At 42.5% G+C, this 27,675-nt stretch overlaps 2 protein-coding genes across 4 annotated transcripts; both read left to right on the top strand.

Moving 5' to 3' along the window:
- Positions 1–1,009: 1,009 nt before the first annotated feature.
- msi1b (musashi RNA binding protein 1b) lies at positions 1,010–23,000 on the top strand. 3 transcript variants are annotated; one of them, XM_031300798.2, is made up of 15 exons: positions 1,013–1,309; positions 1,621–1,661; positions 2,113–2,194; positions 2,355–2,439; positions 7,249–7,290; positions 9,925–10,017; positions 13,151–13,199; positions 13,694–13,776; positions 13,869–13,986; positions 16,216–16,296; positions 17,800–17,856; positions 18,216–18,278; positions 18,654–18,808; positions 21,828–21,873; positions 21,970–23,000. In XM_031300798.2, the coding sequence occupies exons 1-14, from the start codon at positions 1,251–1,253 to the stop codon at positions 21,867–21,869; spliced, it is 1,050 nt and encodes a 349-aa protein (XP_031156658.1). In that variant the 5' UTR covers positions 1,013–1,250; the 3' UTR covers positions 21,870–21,873; positions 21,970–23,000. The 3 variants fall into 3 exon arrangements, with proteins under 3 accessions (XP_031156660.1, XP_031156658.1, XP_031156659.1); XM_031300799.2 differs by having other exon boundaries at positions 1,014–1,309; positions 21,975–23,000; XM_031300800.2 differs by lacking the exon at positions 17,800–17,856 and having other exon boundaries at positions 1,010–1,309.
- A 2,584-nt stretch (positions 23,001–25,584) lies between these two features.
- LOC116050608 (transmembrane protein 233) lies at positions 25,585–27,371 on the top strand. Its single transcript, XM_031300820.2, has 3 exons — positions 25,585–25,995; positions 27,056–27,190; positions 27,269–27,371. The coding sequence occupies exons 1-3, from the start codon at positions 25,837–25,839 to the stop codon at positions 27,278–27,280; spliced, it is 306 nt and encodes a 101-aa protein (XP_031156680.1). The 5' UTR covers positions 25,585–25,836; the 3' UTR covers positions 27,281–27,371.
- The last annotated feature ends 304 nt before the right edge of the window (positions 27,372–27,675 follow it).

Genomic DNA, 27,675 nt, shown 5'->3' with positions numbered 1-27,675 from the left:
AGGAAGTTATGAGATTCTGCCTTCAAAATAAAGGCTTATGTCATGTTTGTCACTTAAAAAAAAAAAAAAAAAAAAAAACATGTAAAGGGGGTGTATTTGAAAACTTCCGGATATCACAATCAGTTGACTTATGGTTTAGATTTTATGAAGTTTTGTTAGCTTTCATGATCTTATTTGACATTGTTTAGCTTATTTGCAAGGGTGATGTTTCCTTTCAATTCAGTAGCTCTTTGTAAAATCTGTTTTGCTTAATGAATAACGCTGTATCTTTATAAAAAGCTACTTTTTAATTCACATATAATTATTATATTTTCTTGATACAAAATATTCAGATAACATACTTGCAGAAAGAGTTTGTGTTTTGTTTTTTGAATTTGATTTATTGGCTTTTTACATTTCTCAAGTAGCCTACAGGCTAAGATTGAGCCTCATTATAGTGGGCCATATCTCCAAATCTGGTATCTGGTATTTGGTGCGTTCCTCGCTCTATAACCCCCCTCCCCAAAAAAAAAAAATATATATATATATATATATATAGCTAAGTAGAGTAGTAACATGATAATTTCTTTATATGGTAATAGGTCTGTATTTCAGATTGACAGAGAGGGAATGTGCATTGGTTTCACAACCGTTAGTTACCTCATTTAAGCTAAACAGTAATCAAAAGTGAAATGTAAGAAACTTCCTGCTACTTTAAACAACAGTATTTCCAATATTTTAGCGATAAAGAATAAAAAAGCAAAATCCAGGTTTTTGAAAGTTTGCATGCATTCATGCACATGCAATTTAGGTGATCCAGTATTGCCTGTCAGTTTTCATAATTTTTGGTAATCAAAATACATTGTTTTCACAAATCTCTGTAAAGACTCTACAAGTACTTCACATCCCTGATTATGAAAGCCCATAAGGTCACTTCCTTATGCCTTCACTGTTGCCTCTCTGAAAAAGTCACCACCAGTGTTTTTATTTTGAAAGGCTGCAGCGGAAGCGACGTGGTTGCTAGCTGTGGGCTTGACGCCGGAGCCGCGTGCCCCGCTGGTGGGATGAGAGAGAGACCGCAGCGGGACTGACTGACTGGAGGAGGAGGAGGTGGAGTCTGTCCCAGCCTGCATCTGGCCCGCTCCCCTCTCTGTCACCACGGGCCAAACCCGCCCAGCTCCTCTCACTCACTCTCCGCCTGTTCTCCCGCACGGCTCGGCTCGGCTCGGACACACGCAGCACTCACTCACAACACACAGCGAGGACACGGAATGGAGACGGAAGGGAGCCAGAGCAGCCTGTCCACCACGGACTCCCCTCACGATCCCTGGTAACGAAAAAAAAAACTAACTTTAAAAAAAACTAAATAAAAAAAACTCTCTTTCCTCCTCTGCTCATAGACCTGAGAAACAAACCGGGTATTCTGCGAAGGGACTCTGGCCTGCAGCCAGACTCGCACACCTCCACACAGAGAGCCTTCATGTTAAATCAGAGATGATACACTTTCAAATTCCGCCTTTACACTTTCAAAACATCAATAACAACTTTGTCTTACCGTTTAAGCCCATACATATTAATCTCTCGGAATCCTCCTTTCATGACTATGCAACAATATTATATTTTCTCCTTTTTTTCCAACAGCAAAATGTTCATAGGTGGACTCAGCTGGCAAACAACACAAGGTAAATCTTTTTCCATCATATTTTTGTTTGTTTACATTGAATTTGTTTATGTTTTTTCTCTCTTTTTGTGGAGTTTTGAGCAGGAATCCTGTTTCAGAATGAATGCACCCATTCACAACTACCATATAATGAATGAGTGATTCTTAAAAAGCTCATTAAAATGGGTCAAATTTGATTATTCAGTTTGTAATAAGATGAGAAATTGTAGTTGAAATTACTATGCACTTTAAAGTTTTTTTGAGTCCTGATCGCAGGTCATTTTATGTCTGACTCGTTTAATTGAAAAAAATGTATGAAGTTTGGTGAGGGAAAATCTCAGCGGAGTGAAAAAGTTGGACTCTCTGTAGCCAAACCCCTTGCTATGTTTGTATTAAAAAAAAAGTCATTTCTTGTTATAACCTCTCGATTCATCAATTAATGTGTCTTCTCTCCACCTTGCGTGGTTTTCCAGAGGGCTTGAAGGAGTACTTCTGCAAGTACGGCGAGGTGAAGGAGTGTATGGTGATGCGAGATCCGGTTACTAAGCGCTCGAGGTGAGGGAGCTGTGAGGCCGGCTTCTCCGCCGGAGCTGAAAGTTTATCTGACCTCTGTGATTCCTCACTGCTCATACGTATCATTACATGTCAACATCAGTTTCTGTGTCATTAATACCTTCTTCTCCCCCCCCCCTCCCCTTCTCCCCGGTGTCTGCAGAGGATTTGGATTCGTCACCTTTGTTGATCAGGCCGGCGTGGATAAAGTTTTGGCCCAAACCAGACACGAATTGGACTCAAAAACAGTGAGTTCTCTGTATTTACTTCCCACCACCAGCTAATCCCATTGCTCAGTGTTTGATTAGTGGATTTCCCAATAATCCGCTAGAGAGGTGTATCATTGCTACATTTGAGTATCTACTGAGGTTCCACTATGCGGATGTTCTCCTCAAACCATGTCTGTGTCCTGCTGCCACACCTCAGAATGTGAGCACTTTACATGATTAAGTCAGTAGTCGACAGCCCGAGACACACGGGAGAATGTGCTCTCTTCGCTCTTCAGCCAAACAGAAGCAAGAAAATGTTACCCAGTGTCAATTTCCATAGAAACAAGGGGAACCGGGACAGGGTTGCTCTCACTGCCAATCTTTGATTTGGTCTCTGGGAAGAGAGAACCAAAACTTTCTTTCTGCTTTTTTTTCTTTCTGTCCCAAAGGGTAGAATTGACCCCCTCAAAAAGTTTCTCAATGGAACAAGCAAATGCAACCTGAAACCATCAAGGTGTCAACGCAGCAACAAGCAAACTCCTCACAGCCTCCTGTAGACTTCGGGAAGAATAAAACTGTGAATGTAGCGATGATAAAGCCAGGCCCTTTCACCTATGTAAATTGTAACTTAAAGTGCATTAATCGCCTGTGTTGCAGTGTGTGTGATTGTGTGTGTGTGTGTGTGTGTGTGTGTGTGCCTTTTTTGTCAGTAATGAATGTGGGCTGGTCTGGGAACAATGTGGCCCGTTGGTCGCCATAGGGACCACTGCCCCCGCCTCTCTCCTCTGTGGGAGTGGTAATGGCTGCTGGTTAGTCACTGTATTGAAATGAGGGGAGGCTATTTCTTCTTTCCCCTTTTGTGCTCTGAGCGATGCACCTTATTGAATCTTTGGAAGATGAGTGGAGGTGCTGAAGAAGGAAATAAGAAAAAAAAAAAAAACAGGTTGTTTGCTGTAGAAAGTTGCGAGGAAATGAGACATTTTTGTTATTACGAATCCAGAATTAGCAAAGAGTGGAAGTTGCTTGAAGGAGAAATCCAACTGAATTTCGTTTTTTTTGTATTTCGTTGGTCTCCCCAGTGCCCTACTGCTGTAGTGTCACTCGCAGGCACAACAGCTATGACAAGTAGCGGCATCATGGTTGGACGCCACTAACTCGCCATGGGGTTTGTTTCCATAGTGACCCCCCCCCCCCCTTTCCACAGTTGAAGAATGGCTCTGTCACAAAAGAAGAAAAAAAAAAGATAACAATGCACATCATTTACAATCTTGGATACCAGAAATCAAGACAGCATGAACAGTCAGTCACAGATATGGGAGGTCATGATAATGTCGCCTTTCCTGATGAGCAACTTATGAAGTTTATTTAAGGGAGACCCCAGAGATGACGATTCCCTCTTTTTAATTTTGAGTCTCTCCACTTAACTTGTGTTAACCGTGCGCAGCCCCGTGGGCCGTGTGGCAGGGCCCCTTGTGGCCGGCAGTTGGGTGTGTCGGTGGGCGTTTGGTGGGGGCTGTGGCAGCCTCAGAGAGTGTGTGTGTTTGGCGTGGAGAGGGCTCAGTGATCAGCCACAGGGGTTGGATGGTGAGTAGAGTAGGTCTTTTTAGACTGCTCACCCTGCCCCCCCCCCCCTCTCCCTCTCTCTCATGCTAACAGGTTATCCTGTTAGAGAGGGGAGAGAAAAGTTCTCCAGTGGCAACAGAAAGAATGTGCCATGCTGTGACCGACTGAACCGCTCCGGCACTGGAATTAACAGAGCTTTGCACAGCCCAGAGGCTAAAGAGCAAATACAGCGCTGCAGAGGAATTTATTGGTACTTATTGTATTGAAGGACAGATGCGGCCCGGTTTTGACCAGTATAGGAAAGCAGCTTTTTACTGTGATTTATTTAACTGCTGCACTGTTAGTCGCCCCTTTGGGTGCCCTCCCAGCTTCCTGCTATCTGTAAAGTTAGTGGCGGCCGATGCAAACTGCACCTTTGTGGGACAAAGTTTCCATTCAATCGCAGCTCCAAGGTGCACAGCAGAGAGGTTCACAACAAAGTCACACAGCTCTTTGCAGAGTTGCATCAGGCATACATGTGACCCCGTTAACCATTTCCATGCTGACCTGAGTGGAGAGAAGAGTAGGGTGGGGGGAAGGCAGCATAACCCCATATGTGATTAGTATGGCTTTCCTAGCTAATAGGATTGGCGTCAACAAGCTTGAGTTGTTCCTCAGAGATGTTGAGTGCTGCCCAATCGGCTGTTGCGTTAAGTGCGTTTGCAGCTCAGGCTGTGACGGGGCGGCGCGCGGGGCCAACTGTTGCGTCGCTGGGATGTAGTTGGTCAAAGGGGATTGCCCTGGTTTCCTAAACCTCTCTTAGAATTAAGTTCAGCTTCTTCCCTGTCATCTCGCTGTGAGTTCGGAGGTTGTTAGGCCTCTGACACCTAAAAGTGACTTCACATGTCTTTAGATAGAACAAAGTGTTTCAGCGTCTCTTGACTTTGCTGTGATCAACTTTTTTTTCTTCCACGAAACAAATCAATTTCATAAATACAAGCCACTTTATCTGTTTAACGTCCACAATTTCCTTCCCTGCGGATGTGCTGTGTCCTGCCATGTGTTTGATTTTGTTTGTTTGTGTGTGTCTGTTTGTTTTTGAATGTGCACAGGAGTGTTGGACATCAGGAGGGTTGGTGACCGGAGGTGACTATCAGAGTAGTCTAGCCACCATAGAAACTAAACAGTAGACTCTGCATCTGATCCTCCAGTCTTAGCCTATAGTCTTCTCACTCTGCTCTCTAGAACCAAAAAAAAAAAAAAAGAGAAGAAAAAACTTGCGGTGATGTCAACTCTTATTCAAGTAGAAACAACACTGTTACCCTTACTCTGGTAAACGCATGCGGTTTACCATAGAGGCTCTAGCTCTCTACTGTAGTTCAACTCTACCCTCTCATGGTTACGGACTAATCTTAGCACTGTACTGTCTCATCATCTGTTAGTGTAACAGCAGTACAGTGTGGAGTAGTCTAGTTGTTCTCTAGCTCTACTAGACCAGTATAGACTAATATAGAGGTCTCAAATTCCAATTTTTTACAGCCTGTCTATGATTGCATCCTCATGGCATGGTGTGGTTCTCTCTCCAATCTTTACCTTGGTGACATTCAGTGGGCTAGACCACAATTTCTATTGTTTTTTTTTGTGTAGTTGTAGTGTTAAGATTAATATCAAAAAAAAGGTTAAACTGGTGCTTTTTTTTCCTGCGTGTAAACGTAAGGAGGAGCTGCAGGGCAGAGGACGATCTGGATCACCTGAATGGTCCCTGTTGTTGTCATCACTTCCGTCAAAAGCAGAGAGAGAGAGAGAGAGAGAGAGAGAGAGAGAAAGAGAGAGAGAGAGGCAAAAACAAACATACACAAACAAACAGACAAAAACCCGGGTGGATCTTGACGTCAGTGTGGTTTGATTGACAGCTCCCTCCCCTCTGTCCCGTCTTCCTCTCCCTCCTCGGTCCTCTCGCTCTCTTTCGGTCACACTTGTCCTGCCTCGCTCGGGCTCTCCTCGCCGAGGTGAGGCGTGTTTGTGATTGTAGTGCCCGTGTGAGATTCCAGGAGATCTCATGTCACACGGTAGTGACGAGAAAGGCAGGGGTTCACTGGACATTCCCAGGCATTCCACCTACGCACAGCTACACACATGCACACACGCACACACACATCTACAATTCTTACATCATTCACATACTGGAATATAGACGCAAGCATACATACAAAAAAACCTGGGATAAAATCACATTCACGGTGTACATAGCATGCACAAACACACACACTGAAGGTTATATTTTGATTTTTGATTTTATCCTAATATAAATAAACCATATTTCAGTGTAAACATCACAGACAAATAGTACAGTAGGTTCTACGTAGATAGGATGTTTTAAAAGGTTGTTTCGTCCCAAATAATGAAAATAACATTTTCAGACTTACACCCAAGGTAGTTTGGGTTTTCCTTACCCAGGTTTTGAGTGTCTGCCTTTGAGAATAAAAATTCAACAGTGCGTCTTTTCTGAAATAATGTTACAGTTACTTTGAATAAATCACAGACCTCACTGTGATCAGTTTTTACTAACTACTTTCCACCAAAGTGGAAAGTTCCTATGAGAACTGTTGGCAGCGTGTTTTGTGGATAATCCAGACTTAACAGCAACATTGTTTCTGAAAAGAGATGCTACATTTAAAAAAAAATATATAGTGTATAATTAGTAGTTGATCTCTCAGAACCTGGGTATATAAAACCCAAACTATCTGCAACTAGATACCACTGGAAGAAAGTTGTTTTTTTAAAATGTAATATCGGTGAACTGACCCTTCAGTGGAAATAATTCAAATCTATGATCAACTTCTTAAATCCATTCTCTTTTACATCATCTACCACTAGATCGCTGTCAAACTACACACATGCACACGCACCTAAACAAATGACAGCAGTGTGTTCAGACCAGGACGTAGTCAGAACCTGGTCTACTGTCTGAAGCAGGTTATAATGAGAACACATCACCAACGTGTGCTGCTTAGAGAACGTACTGTGCATTTGAAGTCATCTTCATCCAGATTTTTTCTAAATGGCGTCATTCTGTTTTCCAGCACAACCGAAAATAATAAGCCTTTTTGACGGCATTGCTTTGATTTAGGATTGGTGATAACATGGTGCTAGGCCAGGAGGAGGACACCATTGACGAGTCGTTAAAGAGTGAAAGATAAGGGTGTGACGTGAGAGAACACCAGGGCAAGGCGACAGGTTGCTGGTTCATCTGTATCATGACACAACACTAACCAGCCCTCTCTTTTTCTGTATTCTCTCCCGCAGATCGACCCAAAGGTTGCATTCCCTCGCAGAGCTCAGCCCAAGGTGAGTCAAAGCGTCTCCCTGTCTTAGTTGCGCGGGCATTGTTTGCAGCAGGTGAGAGTGTGTGTCGAGTTAGTGTGTGTGTCACTTATCGGGGCTAATGCCTCGTAATCTGATGAACACGAGCAGCGCTGACATCACTGAACTGTTACGTGATCGCGTGTTCGACAAAAACATCACGACTTCAGAGACACTCATTATTGTTAAGCCTACCTAAACGTCTGTATTGTGTTTCAAGTACGCTGTGTCCTGATCTTAGCCGGTTAGTCTCTTACATTACCAACAAAATGGTGTGAAATAGAACGGCATGAAGGAATACTGCTAGTGCGTGCATGCGTGCGTGCGTGTGTGTGTGTGGGGCTTTGGAACATTGAACTGAACAGAACAGATTTTGGCTGCGTCATAGGTTGAATGTAAACAGAATGTTAAAGCAATGTAGTAATGTACATATGCATATATAATAATAATAATAATAATGTGTAATATATAAATACAGAGGTGTGAACGGTTGTGAAACAACAAAGCGAATCATAGCTAAAAAAAATAAAGAATAGTTGGTTTCTGCAGACAAAGAAATTAAAGCTGGGGTAGGCAGTTTTCTGGATGCCAGAATTTGAAAATACAGCCGTCCTCCTGCAGCTCTCCCCTCTCTGTTCTAAGCCCCTCCCCCCCAGACACGCCCAGGCATAGGCACACGCTCCATACAGTAACCTGTACGAGTACTAGTCATTCATTTCAGTCCTCCCCATCGTGATTGTGATCCTGATGCCGTTACACAGTGGCAACTCTATGAGAATTACCGTCCTGTTTTCTTTGCACGCTTGTGGGCCTCCACAGCACTTTTGAGATGACGTTCTGTGATTTGAGGCTCTAGATACATAGACATACATACATCTAGATACTCTACATAAACATGAACTTAAACTAGCCACAGCCGCGGGCCTTTGGTTACGGTTAGCAGAAGGCTAAACTATTAGCAACCTTTTCTCTTCATCTCTGAAACGTTTCGCTGATATTGACACGTTTTATTGCGTTTGTCGTCAGACTCTCTTTTAGATTCTCTTGTCTGATAAGTCCGTCTTGCTTTTTTGTGGGTTGCTTTGCAGTGTATGCAATTGTTGCCAATGCTAGAATAGCAACTTTTTCTGCAGGGCAAATCAGGCTTTCACCATCTGAAGGGACATGCATCTGCATTTGTAGATCAGCCAATAGAAAAGCTCTCTCTGTGAAAAGACCTGTGATTGGCCAAAGTCTCCCGCCAAGAGGAGGTGCAGAAGGCTTTTTTTTTTTTTTATTACAATATGCTAAAAGATTAATACCGATTCCCCCCCCCCCCCCAGCTTTAAGTAATAAATACTTGCTAAAAATATATATTTCCATTTTAATTTGAAATAAATAAAAATGTTCTAATGTCACAGTTTGACTCACATGTATACACAGCTTGTGTTATATATCCTGTTAGTAAAAACAGGTATTTCTTGATACACTACGTTGTGTGTATTGTAATGGATCTCAGACACACGTCCAGTGTTAATGGGTGTAAATCTTGCCGACTACCTGTTTCCTCGTATCTGATTTCTCACTAAATTCTAAGAAAATTGTGTCATCGTTTATAAACAAGATATGATCCCGTATATATAGCCACTGATGGGAAACTCTGCCGTTAGATGCTGCTCGTCTTCTCCTTTGTGTGACTGAGCAAGCTTATTTTCTCTCTCGTAGAAAGAAAGTGTAAGTGATGCAAAATAACCAAAATAATTACATGTGCCAAGTGTTTGCTGCATCCAGGATTTACTTTGTGTCCAACACAGACAAATAGTGCTTTTTATTCAAATATTGTGAGTGCTGTAAATCAGGAAACATCACACACCAAACAGATGCGGGTAACATTAAGAAAACGGGCCATGTTTAACCCTCACCAGAGTGACACAGGGTTGAATAATGGCCCCTACGAACCTGAATAATACGCTAAATTATATTAAAAATATAATCATGAATGTCTGTACAGTACACTTTACAGATACATGAATAGTAGTAACCATGCTGCAAAAACACTTTTCATTCAGTTGCTCAAAACAGTACATTACTCAGTGTTTTTGCTTACCTTTTGGTTGTTTTATTGAGAAAAAATAATTCCTTCAAATATTTCTTATGGGACCTAATCTTCACTAATGTTCAACAATGTGTGTAATTCCTCATTATTTGAGAACAATAATTCCGAAAATTGCAAATAACAATACGCCCAAAGTTTAAGTTCCACCTAAAGCAAGTGAAGTGTTCTGCTGTGTCTCATCTAAATGAGCTTTTAACAAGAGGATGATGACTATTGTGCTTGTGATTTAGGGGGCAGTGTTGAGAAAAGCGATAACTTATTAGTAGTAACAATTACAGCAACTGGTGTGTTACTGAGTAATGTTCATTAGACACTAATAATACAATAGATTTATTTCAAAGAGTAGTAGAGTAACAATTGTATAATGTAATGTAAAAAAAAAGCCATGTCCTTTTAAACTGTGATCCAAATATATATATATATATATATATATATATATATATATATGTCATTTGATTAAAAATGGACAAGACAATAACGACAGTAGAAAAAAATGTTTATCTGTGCTTTTCCTCCTCTTTCAGTTAGTGACACGAACCAAGAAGATCTTTGTGGGAGGCCTGTCAGTGAACACAACCATCGAAGACGTGAAACAGTACTTCGACCAGTTTGGGAAGGTGAGCGATGTTTAAGAGAGCGTTCAAGTTCTTGAGATGTCTCACACACACACACACACACACACACACACACACAGACTGTGGTGGAAATGTTCGACGGAATGATCAGCAATATTGATCAGAGTGGAAATGAGGATTGCTTTTTCAGTCATATAATGGAGTCCCAGCAAGTTTTGACTTGTTGGCATTAGTGCAGAAACAAATCAACAGCTTAGGAACACGTAGTACCAGATCCCACCAGCTCAGCCGAGTCTGATTCACCAGAAATTCTCCGAGAAAACCTTCACTCGGAGTCGAGCGAGTGCCTTGAAGTGAAGGGGTTACTGCGAGGAGGAGGAGGAGGGCGAGAAAGGAGGGAGAGAAAACGCTTGAAGAGGGTAGGAAGGGAAAAATAACGAGGCTGAGAGGCTCCGGGAGCAGCAGGCGAAGTTAGGAGGACTTTGAAGAGGGAGCGGAGTGAGAGAGAGAGGGGAGGGGTGGAGGGGGGGAGAAAAAGTTTTGTAGTGAGTGTGTGGCGATGGTGAGGAAGAAGGAGGGATTATCAGAATCTGAATTAATCTGATGTAACAGCTGCTCCTACCCACAACCCCCTCCTGGCCCGTTACCGTGGTTACCTGGCTTGCCCATTGTCCCCAAGTAATTCTGTGGGTAGGGGGGTTTTGTTCTGAAGGAGGAGGGATGAGGTGGTGTTTGGGGGTGTTAGCATGAGTGTGTGCGAGTGTGTGTTGGGTGGGGGTCCACTCAGGAGTTGAGTACCGATAAATGCAAAGTTGACTAATGCTCAAAAACCTGCAAACTTGTCACGCAGCCTTCATTTTCTTACTGCATTTGTTTGTGTGTGTTTAAAAAAAAAAAAAGTATATATTTCTGTATAAAGTTTTGTCCAAGTTGTTATATTCTGAGAACTCTGACAGACATGAGGCAGAGAATAGATGATGGGCTGACAAAGGCACTGACGAGGGAGGGAGGGCCTGATTGAGAGAGGTTTGTGGAGGCGTAGGAGAGGGAACTGGGGCAAAGATGGGGTTTTGGGGGGGTTTACGGAGGCCATTATGCCTCCGTACAAAGCTAAGACAAATATTTTGTTAGTTTGTACAGAAGTTATCTGCATACTGGACGTTTCTGGATTGTTCACGTTCCTAAAATTGTCTTCTAATGTGAAACTGACCGTCACTAATATGTGTGATGGAAGTGCCACGTGAGGTTTGGTTGATTTTGTACAAAACCAAAAGACAAAATCCCATAAACTTTTTCAGCAAAGAGCAGGTGGACAATCTGCACCTCATGCCCCTCGAAACTTTTCAAAGTGAGAGACGCAAAGACTAGTCTGACTGCGTGGCACTTTATTTTCAGTTCCAAAGGTTTGGCCTAGAGTTTCCCCGTGCTCCCTCCTCAATCATAACGAGGAGATGAATTTTGCCGAGAGAGATATCGAGGGATGGACAGTGAAATGTAGGCTCCAGCCATCCATGGAAGTTCCTGATTAGACTGCCTCACTGGACCTTTTGTGTCCCGTCCTGGTGAGGACAAAGGAGCGCGGAGAGGGATGGGCAGGGGATAACAGGGAAGATGAGAGGTGGGGAAAAAAAAAAAGCATAAGAGGGAATATTGTCCGGCGGTACTCCATTAAATGCCCAGTGTTTGAAATATCAAGCAGTAACGTGCCATTAACTCAGCGTGCGGTGTTTTAACGGGCCAACCGCCAGCGTTGTTGTTGTGATGTTTTGAAGCATCCTCCAGGTCGATTGTGTGTTCACGTTGGGATCAAATATGTTTGCGTTCTTGGTGTTGCAGTCTTCTTGACCCTTGCTTTCGGTACAGTTGATTGTTTAAAAAAGCAAAAAATAAAGCGTGTTTTTAGGAGTGGAACATGTTGCAGGCATTGAGCAAATGTCAGGCTGGAAGGAAGCAGTGACTTGAGAGGCATCAGAGTAACAGGTCCCCTTTCAAACTGACACTCTTCACTCACCTTTGACCTTTCTGTAGGCAAACTGCCCTTAGGGGTCCACAGGCACACACTTACACAAACTGTGTCCTGTGTGAGTGTGTGTGTGTGACTATGAAAAATGATTCAGTGGATTGTATCCAGTAAACTTATTATAGAGCAGAGATTAATTTACCAAATGTTTATTTGGACCTCTGTGTGCAGACTGGAGTGTAAACATGTCAGCTTTTAACAAGAGAGAGGGGGAGAAAAAAACAGCAGAAGAGTAGGTCAACTTTGACATAAGAAACTCACTCTGTGTGTGTGTGTGTGTGTGTGTGTGTGTGTGTGTGTGTGTTTGTATGTATAGAATAGACACCTGTGTCTTTGCTCTATAAAAGGGAGGCCGGGCCGGAGGGAGAGGTCAAAGGGAGAAGAGGAGGAGGAATTATGGCTGACTGTGCCAACAAACAAAGCCTCCAGGCCTCTTTGTTCTCCCTCTCCTTTTGTCTCTTCTTTCTCCTCCCTTTCCACTCTGACCCAATCTTTTTTTTTTTTTCTTCCTTCCCCTCTCTTACAGGACTCTCTGTGCTCTCTTTTTACCATATCTCCACCTGTCGCTTTTCCTCTCGCTATCAGCTCTCCCCTCTCATCGAGTCTCCACCTGCCCACAGGATTCACCTTTCTGTTTTTTTGTGTCAGTGTTTCTCTCTTTGCTGCCCTCTTTGTCTCACTGGCACTCTCCCACTATTCATAAAGCATATTTGATGTTGGCTCGGCTCTTTTATATGGACTTTTTGTTACAGTTGCCATGGGAATGTCAAACTTTGGAGGGGAGAAAGGCGGCGGATTATGGGCTCTCTGTGAGAAGGATTGTGACCGGGGCAGTTTAGCAGCAAATACGACTTCCAACTTTTCATGCCACCCATTATGTCTGTTATTACAGCAGCAGGGCTTGCTGTACAGTATTTCTTCATATTTTCCTGTCTTTGCCCCCTCGGCTACTCTTTGTAACCTGTCGCCCGTCCCCAGTCCTCTCCCTCCCTCCTTCCCTCTTCTCCCTCCTTTCTGTCCATCTGTTGCTGAGCTTCCCTGCAGAACTTGAGAAGGGCTGAGGTCAGGCAATATGCCGCGTGGCAAGATGGAGAGAGAGAGAGAGAGAGAGATAGAGCGACGTCTAAAAAAATGGTGTTGTTTGTCTCCCACCAGGTCGACGATGCCATGCTCATGTTTGACAAGACCACCAACAGACACAGAGGTGAGACGGAGTGAACCAACTTCCTGTCCGGTCCTTCCTTACATCTGTCCTTCTCTTCGTCGATTTACTACTCTTCCTCCAGTCCTTCCAGGGTATCTATTGATCCTCCTCCACCCCCCACGGGCCTCCTTCCTGTGGGCTGAGTTGGAGGAGACGAACGTAGCTAGTCTAATTAGCCAGTCCGTTAATCTGGATCAGGGTAAAGCCTCCTTAAGCACCTCCTCCCCACCCTGGGACTGATCGATTATGACAGCCTACCAGCTTTGCCCGGGCCTTCTGGCCAGGAAGGGAGGGAAGAAAGGATGAGTGCAGAATGGCAGCATTGAAAGAAGGGGAAGGGTGGGGGGGGCAAATGTGTTAAGCGGCTATTACAGAACTGATTACTGGAGACTATTAGCTGTACTGCTGCACAGAAAGGCCTACTGTCTAAACCCACCATTACTGTGTGAAATGCTCTTAAACTTCGTCATAAACTTGCCTTGTCCTCTCTCCAGGGTTTGGCTTTGTGACGTTTGAGAACGAGGACGTGGTGGAGAAAGTCTGCGAGATCCACTTCCACGAGATCAACAACAAAATGGTGAGCAGCTTGATTTGTCAGACAACACTCCTTAATGTCACCATGTCATGTAGAAACTAAATGTACTGATTTGTCTTTCGTCTTGGAAACAGGTGGAGTGTAAGAAAGCTCAGCCCAAGGAGGTGATGTCCCCCACAGGCTCAGCCAGGGGGCGCTCTCGCGTGATGCCCTATGGGATGGACGCCTTCATGCTGGGCATTGGTATGCTAGGTAAGGTGGTATTGATCAGAACAGGAAGGATGTGTCTGCATACATAAACATGACAATAAGTATTCCAGCACTGAGCCGGCAGCTGTTTTAAAGGTCAGGCCTCATGGGGAGAAAGCTGACCGCTTAACTGGGCTGCTTGACTCAGCTCCCAACTCCCCACCATGCAGCCTTGATTATCTAGACCTCAGACTTTAGAAGTGGCGTGGAGGAAAAAAAGCCTTACTGCTCCGACTTCACAACTGTGAATATTTAGTTATATTCATACGTGTTTTTTTACTTGTCAATACCTGCAGCTAAACATATTCAAACTAGACAGTGACATTCTAGTTGTACATTACATTCTAGTTTTATAATGTAAGTAAATAAGTAAGTAAGTAACACATTATTTTATATAGCACTTTTAAAAACACGCAATTACAAAGTGCTTCACACACACATGCACAATACATATGAATAAATAAATAAAAAGAAACAGGAGTTACAAAATACAAATTCAATTCATAATACAGCATAATTGGGGTGCAGCACTTTAGACAAAGGCTAAATTATAAAGGTGGGTTTTTAAAAGACGCTTGAAACAGTCAAGAGACTAACAGACCGAGGGAGAAGATTCCAGAGGGTTGGAGCTAAAATGGCAAAGGCACGATCACCTTTGGTTTTGTAGTTGGAGCGAGGAATCATATATGGTTATTATAAGTTAAAATGTCATATTCCATTTAGTTTAGTGACAGATTAAAAAAAAGAAGCATCAGAGGCAGACGATACGTCTCTGGTTAGGGGGTCAAGCTCCGAAAACACTGGTTCCAACTTCCTACATTTCCCACAATGCAACCCCTTAAACCCCACACTTATAGTTTGTTGGTGCATTCACATGCTCCTCGGATTCCATTTCTCGAGTTGGTAAGTCGGTCTTCATGTGTGTTCATGAGATTTAAGTCATCCTGTGAAAACAACATGTTGACAGCTGTTTCCACTATTTATTTCCAGTTTGAAGCTTTATATTAGAGACTTGGTTGCTGCACCTGTAACGTTACATTCCCTAAAACCACTGAAATATTGCTTTCCTGACTTGTTGTCAGGGTTAATGCTAAAAAAATAAGTTATAACTTTTCGAACTACTCTAGGTCACTCTACTTGGGCAGCATCTAATGGTTACAACGTAATACCATATTACAAATTACATGTGAGCGAGATTGATATGCAATAAATTAATTAATAAAAAAGTTTCTTACCATCAACCCAACATTTACTTTTGTCCGCCATGCTTCTGCGTAATACGCCAACTCAGCAAGTTGTGTACCAAAATTTCCTCCCGGCAGTCCGAGTTATTGTTCCGACTTGAAGGGGCGTTCACGCACATTTTCCAATTCGTGAACTAATGTTTTCGATTATTCCGACACCACGTGAATGCAGCATGTAACGCAGGATTTCTGTTAAAAAATTCTTCGTCTCGAGCCTAAGCAGAGATAACCCTGATGACGTCGCTATGACATAGTCAGGGCTATTTTTTTTTACTTTCTCTCGCCGATCGCATTTTACAACTGTTTATTTTGACCTCAAACTGACAAGTACTCCTCGTGACGAGTCAGCTGAACTTCAGGTATAAAATGTGTGTACTTTGGCTCTAAAAATTCTGATCTCTTCATCGACTTAAATGTTATACATTACAGTAGGGCCAATTTGTAAACAGACCTGTATTGTACTCCCAGTAGTCGGGACCTGTTTGTGCATCTGAAGCTGAACTTGCCACACCACTGCTACCACCTACTGTTCAGTCTGAGAACAGCACCTTTCTCTTCAGTATTTCAGTGCTTGGATTAGACAGTGCACATGAGGGCACATGCCACCACGCTTACACAAAGAATACAAAAATATGAAATTAGTTGTTGTGTCTTGTGGTGCTCGTCATAGTTATCATTGTTATCCATCTGAAAGTTGTTCTGAGGTCAGTTCTCAAGGTGTCAGTGTGTTGTATACAAAGACAATCTCTGTGTAATGTTCCCTGCTGAGAGTGAAACAGAAGACAAAGCCAGCGCGCTGTTCATTCCTGTCCTTGTGAAGAAATCCAGACCACAGGTGTAGAATATCACCCACCTGCATGTAACAGACTGTACCAGGCGTCACTGTTAGGGGGCAGCACATCTGCACACCTGTTACTCATGTTGTGCATAACGGCCGTTCTTGGTGTTTGCAGTGATCCAGATGTTAACAGTGATTTTGTTTCCACAGGTTACCCAGGCTTCCAGACAGCCACCTACACCAGTCGGAGCTATGCTGGCATCACTCCTGGATATACCTACCAGTTCCCTGGTAATCACAGCACACTTTCTGCTCCTGATACACTCTGACATGTTTCTGTTACGTTAACTGAGAAATAGATACACGCCGGCCATATTTTAGTTAGCAGGTGCAAGTATTCAAGTGTTCACCATTGTAGTTGCATGGTAATGGGGGAGAGTTTGGCTCAGTAGTCATCTGTCATGCAATGAAAGCACAGACACTAAAATCATCCCTGTGCCTATCGTAGCGTATACACACTCAAACATACACAACACTTGGGATAGAAGGGAAGGAAAGTTGTGCTGTTTGTAATCACTTTTTCAGTGCTTGTGGACATACATTTGGGTATCTGGAGTGCCTACCGACCCACAAACTGTGAAATTAGACAACCCAGTCAGGTTTTTTTGTGGGTTGCCTAGAGCAGAAAACATGGGATTCAACAAGCCATTCAGATTTGGCTCCCCTTCCTATGTCACATGCAAGCTTATTGGAATACACCGGCCCCCATCTGAGTGTCTCCACCCACGGGTTGAGAACTATCTTTGCAAAGGTGCGCCATATTTTTCTCACAAGCCGATTAGAGCAGACTGGGCTTTTCAAGAGGGGGGGTTTAAAGAGACAGGCCCTAAAACGGAGTGTTTCAGACAGACAGTATGAGAAAAATAGTGGGTTTTTTTTAACATTAAAGCATGTAAACATGTTCTAGTAGAAACCCCATATACAAGCATGAACCTGAAAACTAGCACATGTCTAATTTAAATGACTTGCAGTCACTTAAACAATCCTGTTTGCTGTTTGCTGAGGGATTTTACACAAACTATGAGGTTAGAAAAACACATTCTTGTAAGCTACCAGGAATGTTCAAATATCACAGCAATCCATCTAAGTAGTTGCAGCATAGATCAATGTGTACTCATTCCCTGAGCAGCAGGCAAACATTTTGTATAGCCCTGTGTTGATTTAACGTGGAAAAAAAGGATGATTTTGGTGTCACTGCTCTTCTGAATGGATACACAAACTTTAACCATTGTAGTTGTGTGTTGACCTAACAGTAGACACACTGTCACAAATACAAACATGTTTCCATAAAAGCACGTGAAACACTGTGAGTGTAAGCTGCTTGTAAATATCAGAGAGTGGAATTGCCTCTGCTTAGTGTGTGTGTGTGTGTGTGTGTGTGTGTGTGTTATTATGGGACTTACTTCCAAAATGAGATGTTTTACATACAGTTTGTATGCAATAATTGTAAAATTTGCTGTATTTCTTGCTATTGCCATGACCTTGACTGAAAACTGATTTTAACACCACTTTATTGACTATAAGGATTCTTCCATCTATAATTCCTGCCTCTGTGAGAGTGTGTGTGTGTGTGTGTGTGTGTGTGTGTGTGTGTGTGTGTGTGTGTGTGTGTGTGTGTGTGTGTGTGCGTGTGTGTGTGTGTGTGTGCGTGCGTGCGCGTGCGCGTGCGTGTTCGTTCTCCTCGCTGGCTTTGGTGGTATATGTCTCAACAGCACTCTGATGTTTCTGTTTTAGAGTTCCACTTAGAGAGGACTCCCCTTCTGACTTCACCCCACCCCCCTGAGCTCACAGGTCAGTCAGTCCCTCCTCTGGGCTTTACAAGCAGCATGTTGTCAGTCTGCTACACTCTTTGGTTTGCATGTTTGTGTTTGTCAGTCCTCCCCGGTCTCTATCTGAAGGCAGGATTGCTGACAGTAATGAGGAAGGTTTCACTGCAAAGGCTCCCTGCAGTGACCTCACCAAGCCCTCTTTCTTCGTTGTATATGAGCATCATCGACAGTTTTTTACTTCTACTTCCTTGTCTTCTCAAGGCTTGGTTGAAATGATCAGAAAGTTCCTGGGGTCACTGGAGTGAGACCTTAAGTGTCATTAGTTAGTTGCTATGTGTTTTCACAACAAGACATTTGACCTGGATCTTTTTGTCTATTTAGCCATTCCTCTGACAGCATATGGACCAATGGCAGCAGCAGCAGCGGCAGCAGCAGTAGTTAGAGGTATGGACATTGAAAAGGCCTTATTCTTTCTGATCATTGCAATGCTTAATGTGAAATTAAGGGGACCCACCACAGGAATTTGTCTTGGTGATTTGGTGCACAACAATAGACAGTGGAAAAGTCAAGAGACATAATAGAAAATAGAAAAAAATATATCTGTTTTAAAAGTGGAAGAGCTGTACAGTTTGAAATGCTCCACAGAGCTGAACTGCAGAGTCAGGCTTGTTCACTACGAGTGACACCTCTCACACTACATGTGGTCATTGGGAGCCATTCTTATTATACAAATATTCATTATAGACACTTTAAAACAGGGGGATACATATGATCTTTAATAAAGAAAATCTGAAAATTGTTGTTTTATTTGACTTTTAGGCTCCAACCAGTCTCGCACAGCTGGGTTCTTGGGTACGAGCAGCCCGGGCCCGATGGCGGACCTTTATGGGACAGCCGCTCAGGAGTCGGCTGTCAGCAGTTACCTCAGCGCTGCAAGCCCCGCCCCAAGCACTGGATTCAGCCACAGTCTGGGGGTAAGGTCTGGAGTGTATGGGGTATGTTACTCTGGCTTATCATGCCATGTTGTCTCTGATTCCCTTTTAATATCATATCTAAGCTTCTTTCTTGAATTGTTTTCTCCAACTACACTTGTGATGTAGATGGAGCAGAGGGGCAGCAGAGGAATTTTTAAAGCAGTAGTGCAACATTTTGGGAAATCCGCTTGTTTGCTTTGTTGCCGAGAGTTAGACAAGAAGATTGAAACCACTCTTTTGTCTGACCGTTAAATATAAAGCTAGCTGGTTAGCTTAGCTTAGCATAAAGACTGGCAAAAGGGGAAAACAGCTATCCTGGCTCTGTCCAAAGTATCTTTTCATCTAACTCTCTGCAAGAAAGAGAATAACTAAACTCTCCAACACATGTGTTGCTGTGAAGTTGCTGGTATTGATACTAATGTTGAATTCACTCTGCATTAAATAAAAGCCAAAGGCAGGTCCAGCAACGCCATCATTTATTCAAAAGAAATCTGTTTCCTTTCACCGCTCTGCTCATCTTTAGCAATACATTTTCCACCATAGGACCTGTTTTTATGATATTTTGGTTTCAAAATTTGCTTTCAAACTAGTGGATGGAAAACTCACTTATTCATATGGCTGTGTTTCTCAGCTGCGAGCCATCATGACTCATGAGGATGTGTGCAGTCACTGGGCCTCATTCACCAAACGTTCTTAAGAACAAATGTGTTCTTAAACCCCACTTACGCAGTTTTCACAAAGATTCTGGCATTCGCCAGTGTTTTCTTATTTGGGATTTGTTCTTAGGTAAGAACAGAATCTACGCACACTCAAGAGCACTCTTACGCACAATTGAGAGCTGACATGGTTGCCCAAAATAAGTAGTTATACCGTTTTCGTCCGTTCTAATTTAAAATTTTACATTTCTCTCCATTTTGTAACTAATTATTTTCATTATTTTACACATAATTATACGTTTCTTTTAATACATACACACTACTGCTCATTTGTAAAGCACTTTGAATTGCCATTGTGTATGAATTGTGCTAGGCCTATATAAATAAACTTACCTTGCTTTGCCTTCAATTCACATCAACTATGTTAGCGGGGAACCCTGCCATCCAATAATAAGTGATTGATCACACTGTTTATACGCCAAGAGTATCTTCTATGTTTTGAAATAAATTGTTTTGCATCAGATTTCAGATCAAACCATTTCTTTTCTACATCATCAGTTCTGCGCCCTTCTCCGGATACAGCGTTCACTGCATGTAGTAAATGCCACAGACTGTTAACGGTCTATGGTAACTGCATTCCATGCATCGGTTTTATTTGCTGCTTAGTATGCACTGCTGACGCTACTAAATATGATGTCTCATTTTTCGCCAACTTCTTGCAGCAGTGCCTCCACTAAAGAATTACTAAAGTTTGTCTTTCTTTTGGAGTCGAGGCGTCCGCAGTCTTTGTCGCGTCATTTTCAACATATCTCTAAGGGCGCTGACACACAGAGCCGATTATCGGCCGTTGGACAGCCTGGCGAGGTCGGTAACCCGAGTCTGTTCGGTGTGTTCCGTGCCATCGTCCGTCTGAGGAGCTGTCGGCCTTTATTTTGGCCGACCCAACATGCTCAGTCGGAGACAGGGTAGTCGGGACTCACCCGGAAATGGCGAGCGAATGAGCCTCTCGAAATCTGACGAAAATCTTTTAAACTGACCTTTGTCGATCTGAAATGAAGACAGATTCAGCAACTGCATGGCCTATTTCTCTCTTAAAATGTTTTCAGAAACACGTTTCGGTGAACTATTTTAGTACAATATGGGATCATATTCTGAACAAGCCGCCATGACAGTCTGGCCGTGAATTTCCGGAGAAAAAAGACCCACGTGACGCGTTTGTCCTATCAGCTGCCGGTTTTCATTTTCTGGGAAACAATACAGAGAAGCGCCGCCTGCTGCTATGGAGACGTATTACGTTTCGCGCACGTGCAGAGCGTACGCTCAAGTTGGTGTCGCCTCAGTGTGTTTTGAGGCATTTTTTTGGACCTCGGGGACCCGACTGATCAGTCTGACTGCCTTTTCTGCCGACGGTCGGCCGTCTGGTTGGTGTGTAAGCAGCTTAAGTGTGCACACGGCCCTACCATCTCAAGCTCTTTTGTGGGAATTAACGGGGCGTTTACCTGTGCTAAATAGGAGCAACGGGCACAAGCTTTCAAATTACGAAGACATTGGGATTCATCATTCTACAGTCCTTCCAGAAAAATGCGGATTTTTTTTGTGATAGTTGCGGGCAAAAATCCTTGATTATGCGGCACGTTTTCTTAAAAAACGTGATGGAATATGCGGGATATTTATGGAATGAAAATGCGGGAACTTGCAAAAACTGCGGTTTTATCATGGCTTTATCGCGGGGTTTGCAGCTTTACGATGATGTTCACGTCGCGTAATTACGTCACTTCATAACGTTCCCATGGCAACAGGGGAAAATGGCTGCTCTTGTGTGAAGTAAACGCAACATTTTTCAACTTTCTGCTAAGATATATGTGACTTTTTTGCAACGAAAATGTGGGGATTATGAAATCATGCAAGCCCCGCTTATTTTGCGCGGAAATCGGCAATTTATGCGGCGAAAGTGCGGCGTATTTGAAAAAATGCGGCCCCCTGCATAAATATGCAGACTTTTGCTGATTATGCAATGTGCATTGAATTATGCGATTGCATAATTGCGTTTTTCTGGAGGGACTGATTCTAAGGACACACCTGCGAACAATTCTGCTGTTTGAGAACACAATCAGACGTAGACTTTTCTTAGGGACTTTCTTAAGGACATATTTAAGAGAAAACTTAGAGTAGATCATGGTGAATGAGGCCCATTCTTCCCAACAAAACACAGCAGCGGCTCACATCCCCGATTGGCAACGTCAACCTGAAAGAAAGGAAATAATCACTGAATTCAGATATATATATTTTTTTTTTTTTACAAAAAAAGTCGAAAAGTCTGAAAACAAATAGTGAACTTGGAACTTGTGTGCTTGCTCCCACAGGGCCCTTTGATCGCCACGGCCTTCACTAACGGCTATCACTGAGAGCGTAAGTTGCCGCCTTGTTTTAAAGCTAACATATTGTTGACTGTTTGATTGGGACTCCGCTGTGAGTAACCCAGGTGTTTGTGTTTGTGTGTGCCAGTGCAGAGCTGTAGACTGCGAGATGGAAGGAGTTGAAGCTGCTTCGGAGCTGATCTGGCCTGTCTCTGTCCAGTCCACCTCTCTGGCCGTGGCAACTGAACACCCCCCTCCCCCCCTCCAAACCCCACCCTGGTGTCAGCCTGAACCCAGCCCACCCTACTGACGCCTCCCTTAACTCCACCTCCTGAGTAAAAAAAGAAAAGAAGAAAAGGTTCATAAAAGGAGCGAAAAAGTTTATCACTACATGTAATAGCAACACATACAGATGATGTTGTATTTTTTAGTGTTTTTGTTTCTTCTTCTGTCATTTCAACTTCCTGTTTTTTTTTTTTTTGTGATGGCTGCATTGTTTCTTTATCTGTTTTGGCTGTGTTTTATTGATCTCTGAACCTGATCTCTCTGAGAGAAGAGGAGAAAAATCTCCAGGTGAAGCTTGTTTGAAAGGTCAGGAGCTGTTACTGGAAAACTGTATATGTCACTAGTTCATACTGAATTTTAACAAACCATTTGTGATTAATACTATTTCTTGAAAATGTGTCACAAAGTGTATATCTTGGTAGGTTTTTAACAAAGACTTGTAACACTAATAATGGTCTGACGACAAGGGGCATTAGTCACAGTTACATAATAGGCCTACATGAGCTGTACAATTTTGTAAAATATTGTAAATATGACTCTGGTTTCGGGGAGCGGCGGGGCTCAGCTGATGTTTGTGTGCGGGAGGTGGGAGGCTTTTGGAGAAATAATACGATTGCTTCTTTCATCAATCCGTATGTGTTGGAAAGTTTTGACTGTTACGTATCATATTTTCACATGGAGGTCGAGAACATTTCAGTATGTACATGCTGTATTCCTCTCCAGGCATTTTTATAAAGGACGTGTCATTTTGATTCTGTTACTGCATTTAAAAAAAACAAAAAACGAGTTGAAACGCTTTGCGTTGCGCAGGACAGAGGCTGAGGCTGGAACACTTTACCTTTTGGGGATTCATGGGTGTGAAAATGCTCCTCTATCAGGAGAGGAAGAAAAGAAAAAGAAAAAACATACTGTTTTCTTACTTTGTCATATTGTTGTTTTAACTGTGATTTTCAATATGTGATGATTGTTTGTGAAGGAAAATGAAGGAGTAGTATGCAGGAGCAGTCACGCACAGTTAACGCTGTTATGACTCTGCAGGTTGTGTCAATGTTTGCGTGAGCGTGTCATATGGTTTTATAACACATTGGTTTCCAATGTGCCATGTGCTGTTCTTTTTTGGGGGGGAGGGGTGGGGGGGTGGTACCTCAGTTGCAAATGTGAATTTTTAATCCGACTTTTTTATTATTACATTAACATCTATGTCAAAGTGTGGATGGTTGAACCTTTTTTTTTTTTTACAAAGGTGGCTTTTCCAACAGGAAAGGGTGAGGGGGGGGATCTTATTAACTCTTGTTTAACACCTCCCACCCCCCACCCCCACCCTACCCCAAATCCATCACTGCGTATCCACTGGAGGTCACAGACTGTAGCAATGTGACAGCTATTTTTTTTTTTCGACCAAAACAATAATGTTCAGAGCTACTAGGACGTTGCACTGGCCGATCACGATAATTGTGTTTTCCTTCGAATGTTAGCTTAAGAACAAAGCACTCTGGATCTACAATGTACCAGGTTTTACATTTTGATACACTTGCTCACACTGCTGCGGGCTACCATGGTAGTTCATACTTTAATGCTGTTTTCACTGTAAAATAACAATCTTGTCAACACTGTAACATTTTCTGATTTTTCTTTTTCCTGTCATGTTTATTCCTTTGGGAAAAAAAAAAAAACTTTTTAAAATTCCTAATAAATTATTTTAAAACATTCCATTTATGCGTACTGTTTGACTTTTTTTTCTTTTCTTTTTTTTTGCCCTTAATGAGAGACGAACAGAAATAAATGCAAATTAGGCCAAAATAAAATAATACATTTTCACATTTGTAAAGCTACTTTTTTTCTTACAAAGTTATGAAGGTTATGGGTTTTTATTTTAGGATTCCATTAGCAGTAGATGGTGCTGTGTTGTCCTCTTCACAACTTGGTTACAGTAGGATCTCCATACAAGGCGAGAGGCTTTCACACATTTTAATGTCACACATACAGAAAGCTCAACAGCTGCATGATTTGTTTGCTGTTTTGTATAATTGTATAACCTTCACTGTAAAGCAGGGGTCTTCAACATTCTTTTTAAGCCAAGGACCTTAACTTAAAGAGAGATGGATCAGGGACCCCCTACTACATAGGTATGTATATTGTATAAAATGAAGTTGCATATAAGGCTGAATCTCGTTTCTCTGTCTTACCCCTTCCCCTTCGTCTTACCCCTAGCCCTTGTCCCTCGAAACCGATTGGTAAGGGCTAGGGGTGAAAACATACCCCTATGAAATGAGACGCCACTTGGTTACATCATCATACATACTTCGGTCTGTTTGCAATAAATATTTTTGTATTTATATATATGGGTTGTATATCTGTTTCAGTTATCACTGTTTTGAATGTCATTGATGTTCAGAAACACTTTCTTTGTTAACAAAAATCTGTCTTTATTGCCCAATAAACATAACATTATTACAACTATTACAACTATTAGAACCATAACTTACATGTCACACATATAAAAAAGGCACTCAAATGTATAAAACTAAAAAAAGACACACAAGACCACTAACAAACAAAAAAACTACAGCTATTCTGAAATTCCAGACCCCAGTCTGATGCCTGTTGGCCAGGAACCTTTCCCTCCATACCCCATTTCTTTCATTAGTGTCCTGTATCATAACCAACAACAATGTACAGGTGCATGAACAGGAATGAATTACACATGATTACAATAATACAGTACCAATACAATAATGAATGGCTACAACATGAACGCTGCGTTGCTACAACGCTGGAGGATTTTAGGCCTATACTGTTCAAAAGGTTGTCATAAACAACACACATTAGACCAGATAAGAAAAAAGTGTAGCTGCATATTGGCTTTACCAATACTGATTAAAGCTATAGTGCGTAGTTTCTGTCGGCCCCATGAGGAATTCTAAGTAATGACAACAAAACTGTCGGTGCACACATGATACAGCCTTCCGTGATTGCGCACCCCCCACCCTCCTCCTCCACGCAGTAGCTAGTAGCCAAGGAGGACACGGAGGATTCAAAAAAACATGATGGACCCTTCAGAAGAGGTAATTTAACTTCACTCAAGCTTCTGCGCGGGAAAGTCGCTGGATGACACAATCTTCTGAACATAGCCATACTTAGAAATACAGAAAACTTTCCAAAAATTTACAATAATTTGGGGGGCCCCCTGCAGTGACTCTGAGGACCTCCTAGGGGTCCCGGACCCCCTGTTGAAGATCTCTGCTGTAAAGAGAACAGTTATTCCATTATTCTCTAATTGTACTAAAGTTGTACTAAATTACCACACATTTTGTACTAAATCAACAGAAATATGAGGCCTGAATTGCATTTTCTATTAAAATACTACTTATTTGTGACAAATACTAACTGTGTTCTACATTCATTAATACATATTGTCTTTCCGTCTTCTAATTTTGTTCCCCTTCCTCTTCCTGTCACTGTTTCTAAGTAAGAGCAGCACTGACTCTCAGTCTGGCCTGAGTCTCGAGTGTGCTCAGACCTCTCAGCAGCAGCCTGCCTCTGAGTCCCTGTCATCTCTCTCTCTGCTGGCTGATTTCTCTCTTCCATCATCACTGCTCCACTGCCTCCCCTCCCTCGCCTCCACCTCCTCTCTCCCAGTGTCTCAGCCCTGTGCCTCGCCTCTCTGCTTTGACTGTCTCGGTGGGCAGGTGGTGGTGGTGGGTGGGGGGGGGTTGGACGGTAGCCGGTCATGAACACCAAATCCTCGCTGGACGGGAGCGCCGACCACCTGAAATACAGGGAGGCTCAGGAGATTCCCCCTCTGAGGAACTATCTCTGTCTCACCATGTTCACCTGTTTCTGCCCTGCATGGCCCATCAATATTGTGGCGCTGGTTTTCTCTGTGCTGGTGAGTTACACAATGCTCAGTTTCTGAACATGCTTTGGCTATGTATAAATGGTTACAGCATAATCATACTTTTAAGTGATGTTTTAATGAGGTTCAGTTATCTAGAGGCAGTGCATAAAGATCATTCAGCATCACGTCATATGGATACGTAGATTAGAGCAGAGAATACCAATGGTTGGAGGAAAAAACACCACGGACAGTATCTGATGATGGTTATAATGAAAAGGCTTATAAAGATACCAGCCCTCTAAGTAACACTAGTTACACTAAGCAGCAGTGAAAAATACAAATATATAAACAAAATAGGGTGTAAGTGTACAAAACAAATTGCCATGTGTGGCTTGTCTGTATATTTATCAAGCAGTAAACATGTTATGCAATGCTACAAATCACTTCTAGTTGTACTTTTTTTAATCTGATGAGATACAGAAATAGCCTCTCCACTTCTCTGAGTTGCCCGTCCACTTAATTAACACTTAATACTTTGATGTGTGCTCAGATCAAATATACTTCCAGTTTATGGACTATCCAAGTGTCAAACCATGTTTATAACTATAATGTAATATTCCACACAACGAATGTACCCCATCTGCGTTTCAATGAGAGGAAAATATCTGGTAAACATTCCTCATTTGCCATGAAGTTTAAGCGTTAGATAGGAGGAGTAAACGCATTTAGGTCTGTGTCAAGTCTTTGAGCTGTCTGAGGGGAGGCAGAGTTTTATTGAGTCAACGTGCCAACAGCAGCTGTTGCATCTCTGAAGCTGTGAGTAACAAGATGAGGCATAGGCACAGCAATCCACTGTTTCTCATTGCTAGGGACATTGGCGTCAACACAAATATGAATTAGGGATTACGAGAAAGGCAGGTGCAGGGAGACAAATTTAGATGCAAAGCGAGGCAGGGAGTCATTTCCTCCTTAAATGTTCAGCACAGATTCAAGACACATGCCTAGGTCATGTGTTACATGCTACTATAGGGCTGATTGCTCCTTGTTGACACAGAAGGTGTTCATTCGTCACAGTACACGCCCGTCCATTTCCCTTTCATTCATCCAACAGGCCCAAAAGAGCTATGACGAAGAGGATTATGAAGGCTCCAAGCGGCTGGGTCGGAAAGCTCTCCACCTGGGGATTGTTTCTTTTGTCATTGGCGTTGCGATCGTCACTGCGTACACCGCTGTGCACTTTACCACGGTATGAGTGCAGCAGATATATGGGGCAAGAAGTAACAGAAGTAATAGAGAGATTTTGAGTATATTGTTTCCTCCACAGCATGTGGTGTGACCTCTTGATGAGGAAGAGGAGGTGGAAGTGGAGAAGAGGTGATGGAGAGATCAGCTCTGCCTGGCTTCTGTCATCCACAGCTCTGCAGGAGTCTCACTGCATTGCTGAATACATCTCAGTTTCAGCTGTATTGTGTGAATGATATCGTAATAGGCTAAAACTTTTTACAGTTTTCGTAATTGCAAAGTATGAAGAATGATTATGGTGGACACAGTGGAATGTAACTAAGTACATTTACTCAAGTACTGTACTTAAGTACTATATTTGAGGTACTCGTACTTTACTTGAGTCTTTTTTTTCTCTCCACTTTCTACTTCTACTCCACTAAATTTCAGAGAGAAATAATGTACTTTTTACTACACTACATTAATCTGACAGCTTTAGTTATTTTACAA

This window comes from Sander lucioperca, chromosome 2 (assembly GCF_008315115.2).
Source record: "Sander lucioperca isolate FBNREF2018 chromosome 2, SLUC_FBN_1.2, whole genome shotgun sequence".
Taxonomy (NCBI): domain Eukaryota; kingdom Metazoa; phylum Chordata; class Actinopteri; order Perciformes; family Percidae; genus Sander; species Sander lucioperca.
This window is presented reverse-complemented; position numbering and strand designations above follow the sequence as displayed.

Excerpts from the sequence above, each read along its gene's own strand:
- LOC116050608 (XM_031300820.2), top strand. The coding sequence starts at position 25,837 with ATGAACACCAAATCCTCGCTGGACGGGAGCGCCGACCACCTGAAATAC. Across the intron at positions 25,996-27,055 it reads CGCTGGTTTTCTCTGTGCTG|GCCCAAAAGAGCTATGACGA; the intron begins GTGAGTTACACA and ends TTCATCCAACAG.
- msi1b (XM_031300798.2), top strand. The coding sequence starts at position 1,251 with ATGGAGACGGAAGGGAGCCAGAGCAGCCTGTCCACCACGGACTCCCCT. Across the intron at positions 16,297-17,799 it reads ATATACCTACCAGTTCCCTG|AGTTCCACTTAGAGAGGACT; the intron begins GTAATCACAGCA and ends TTTCTGTTTTAG. Across the intron at positions 18,809-21,827 it reads GATTCAGCCACAGTCTGGGG|GGCCCTTTGATCGCCACGGC; the intron begins GTAAGGTCTGGA and ends TTGCTCCCACAG.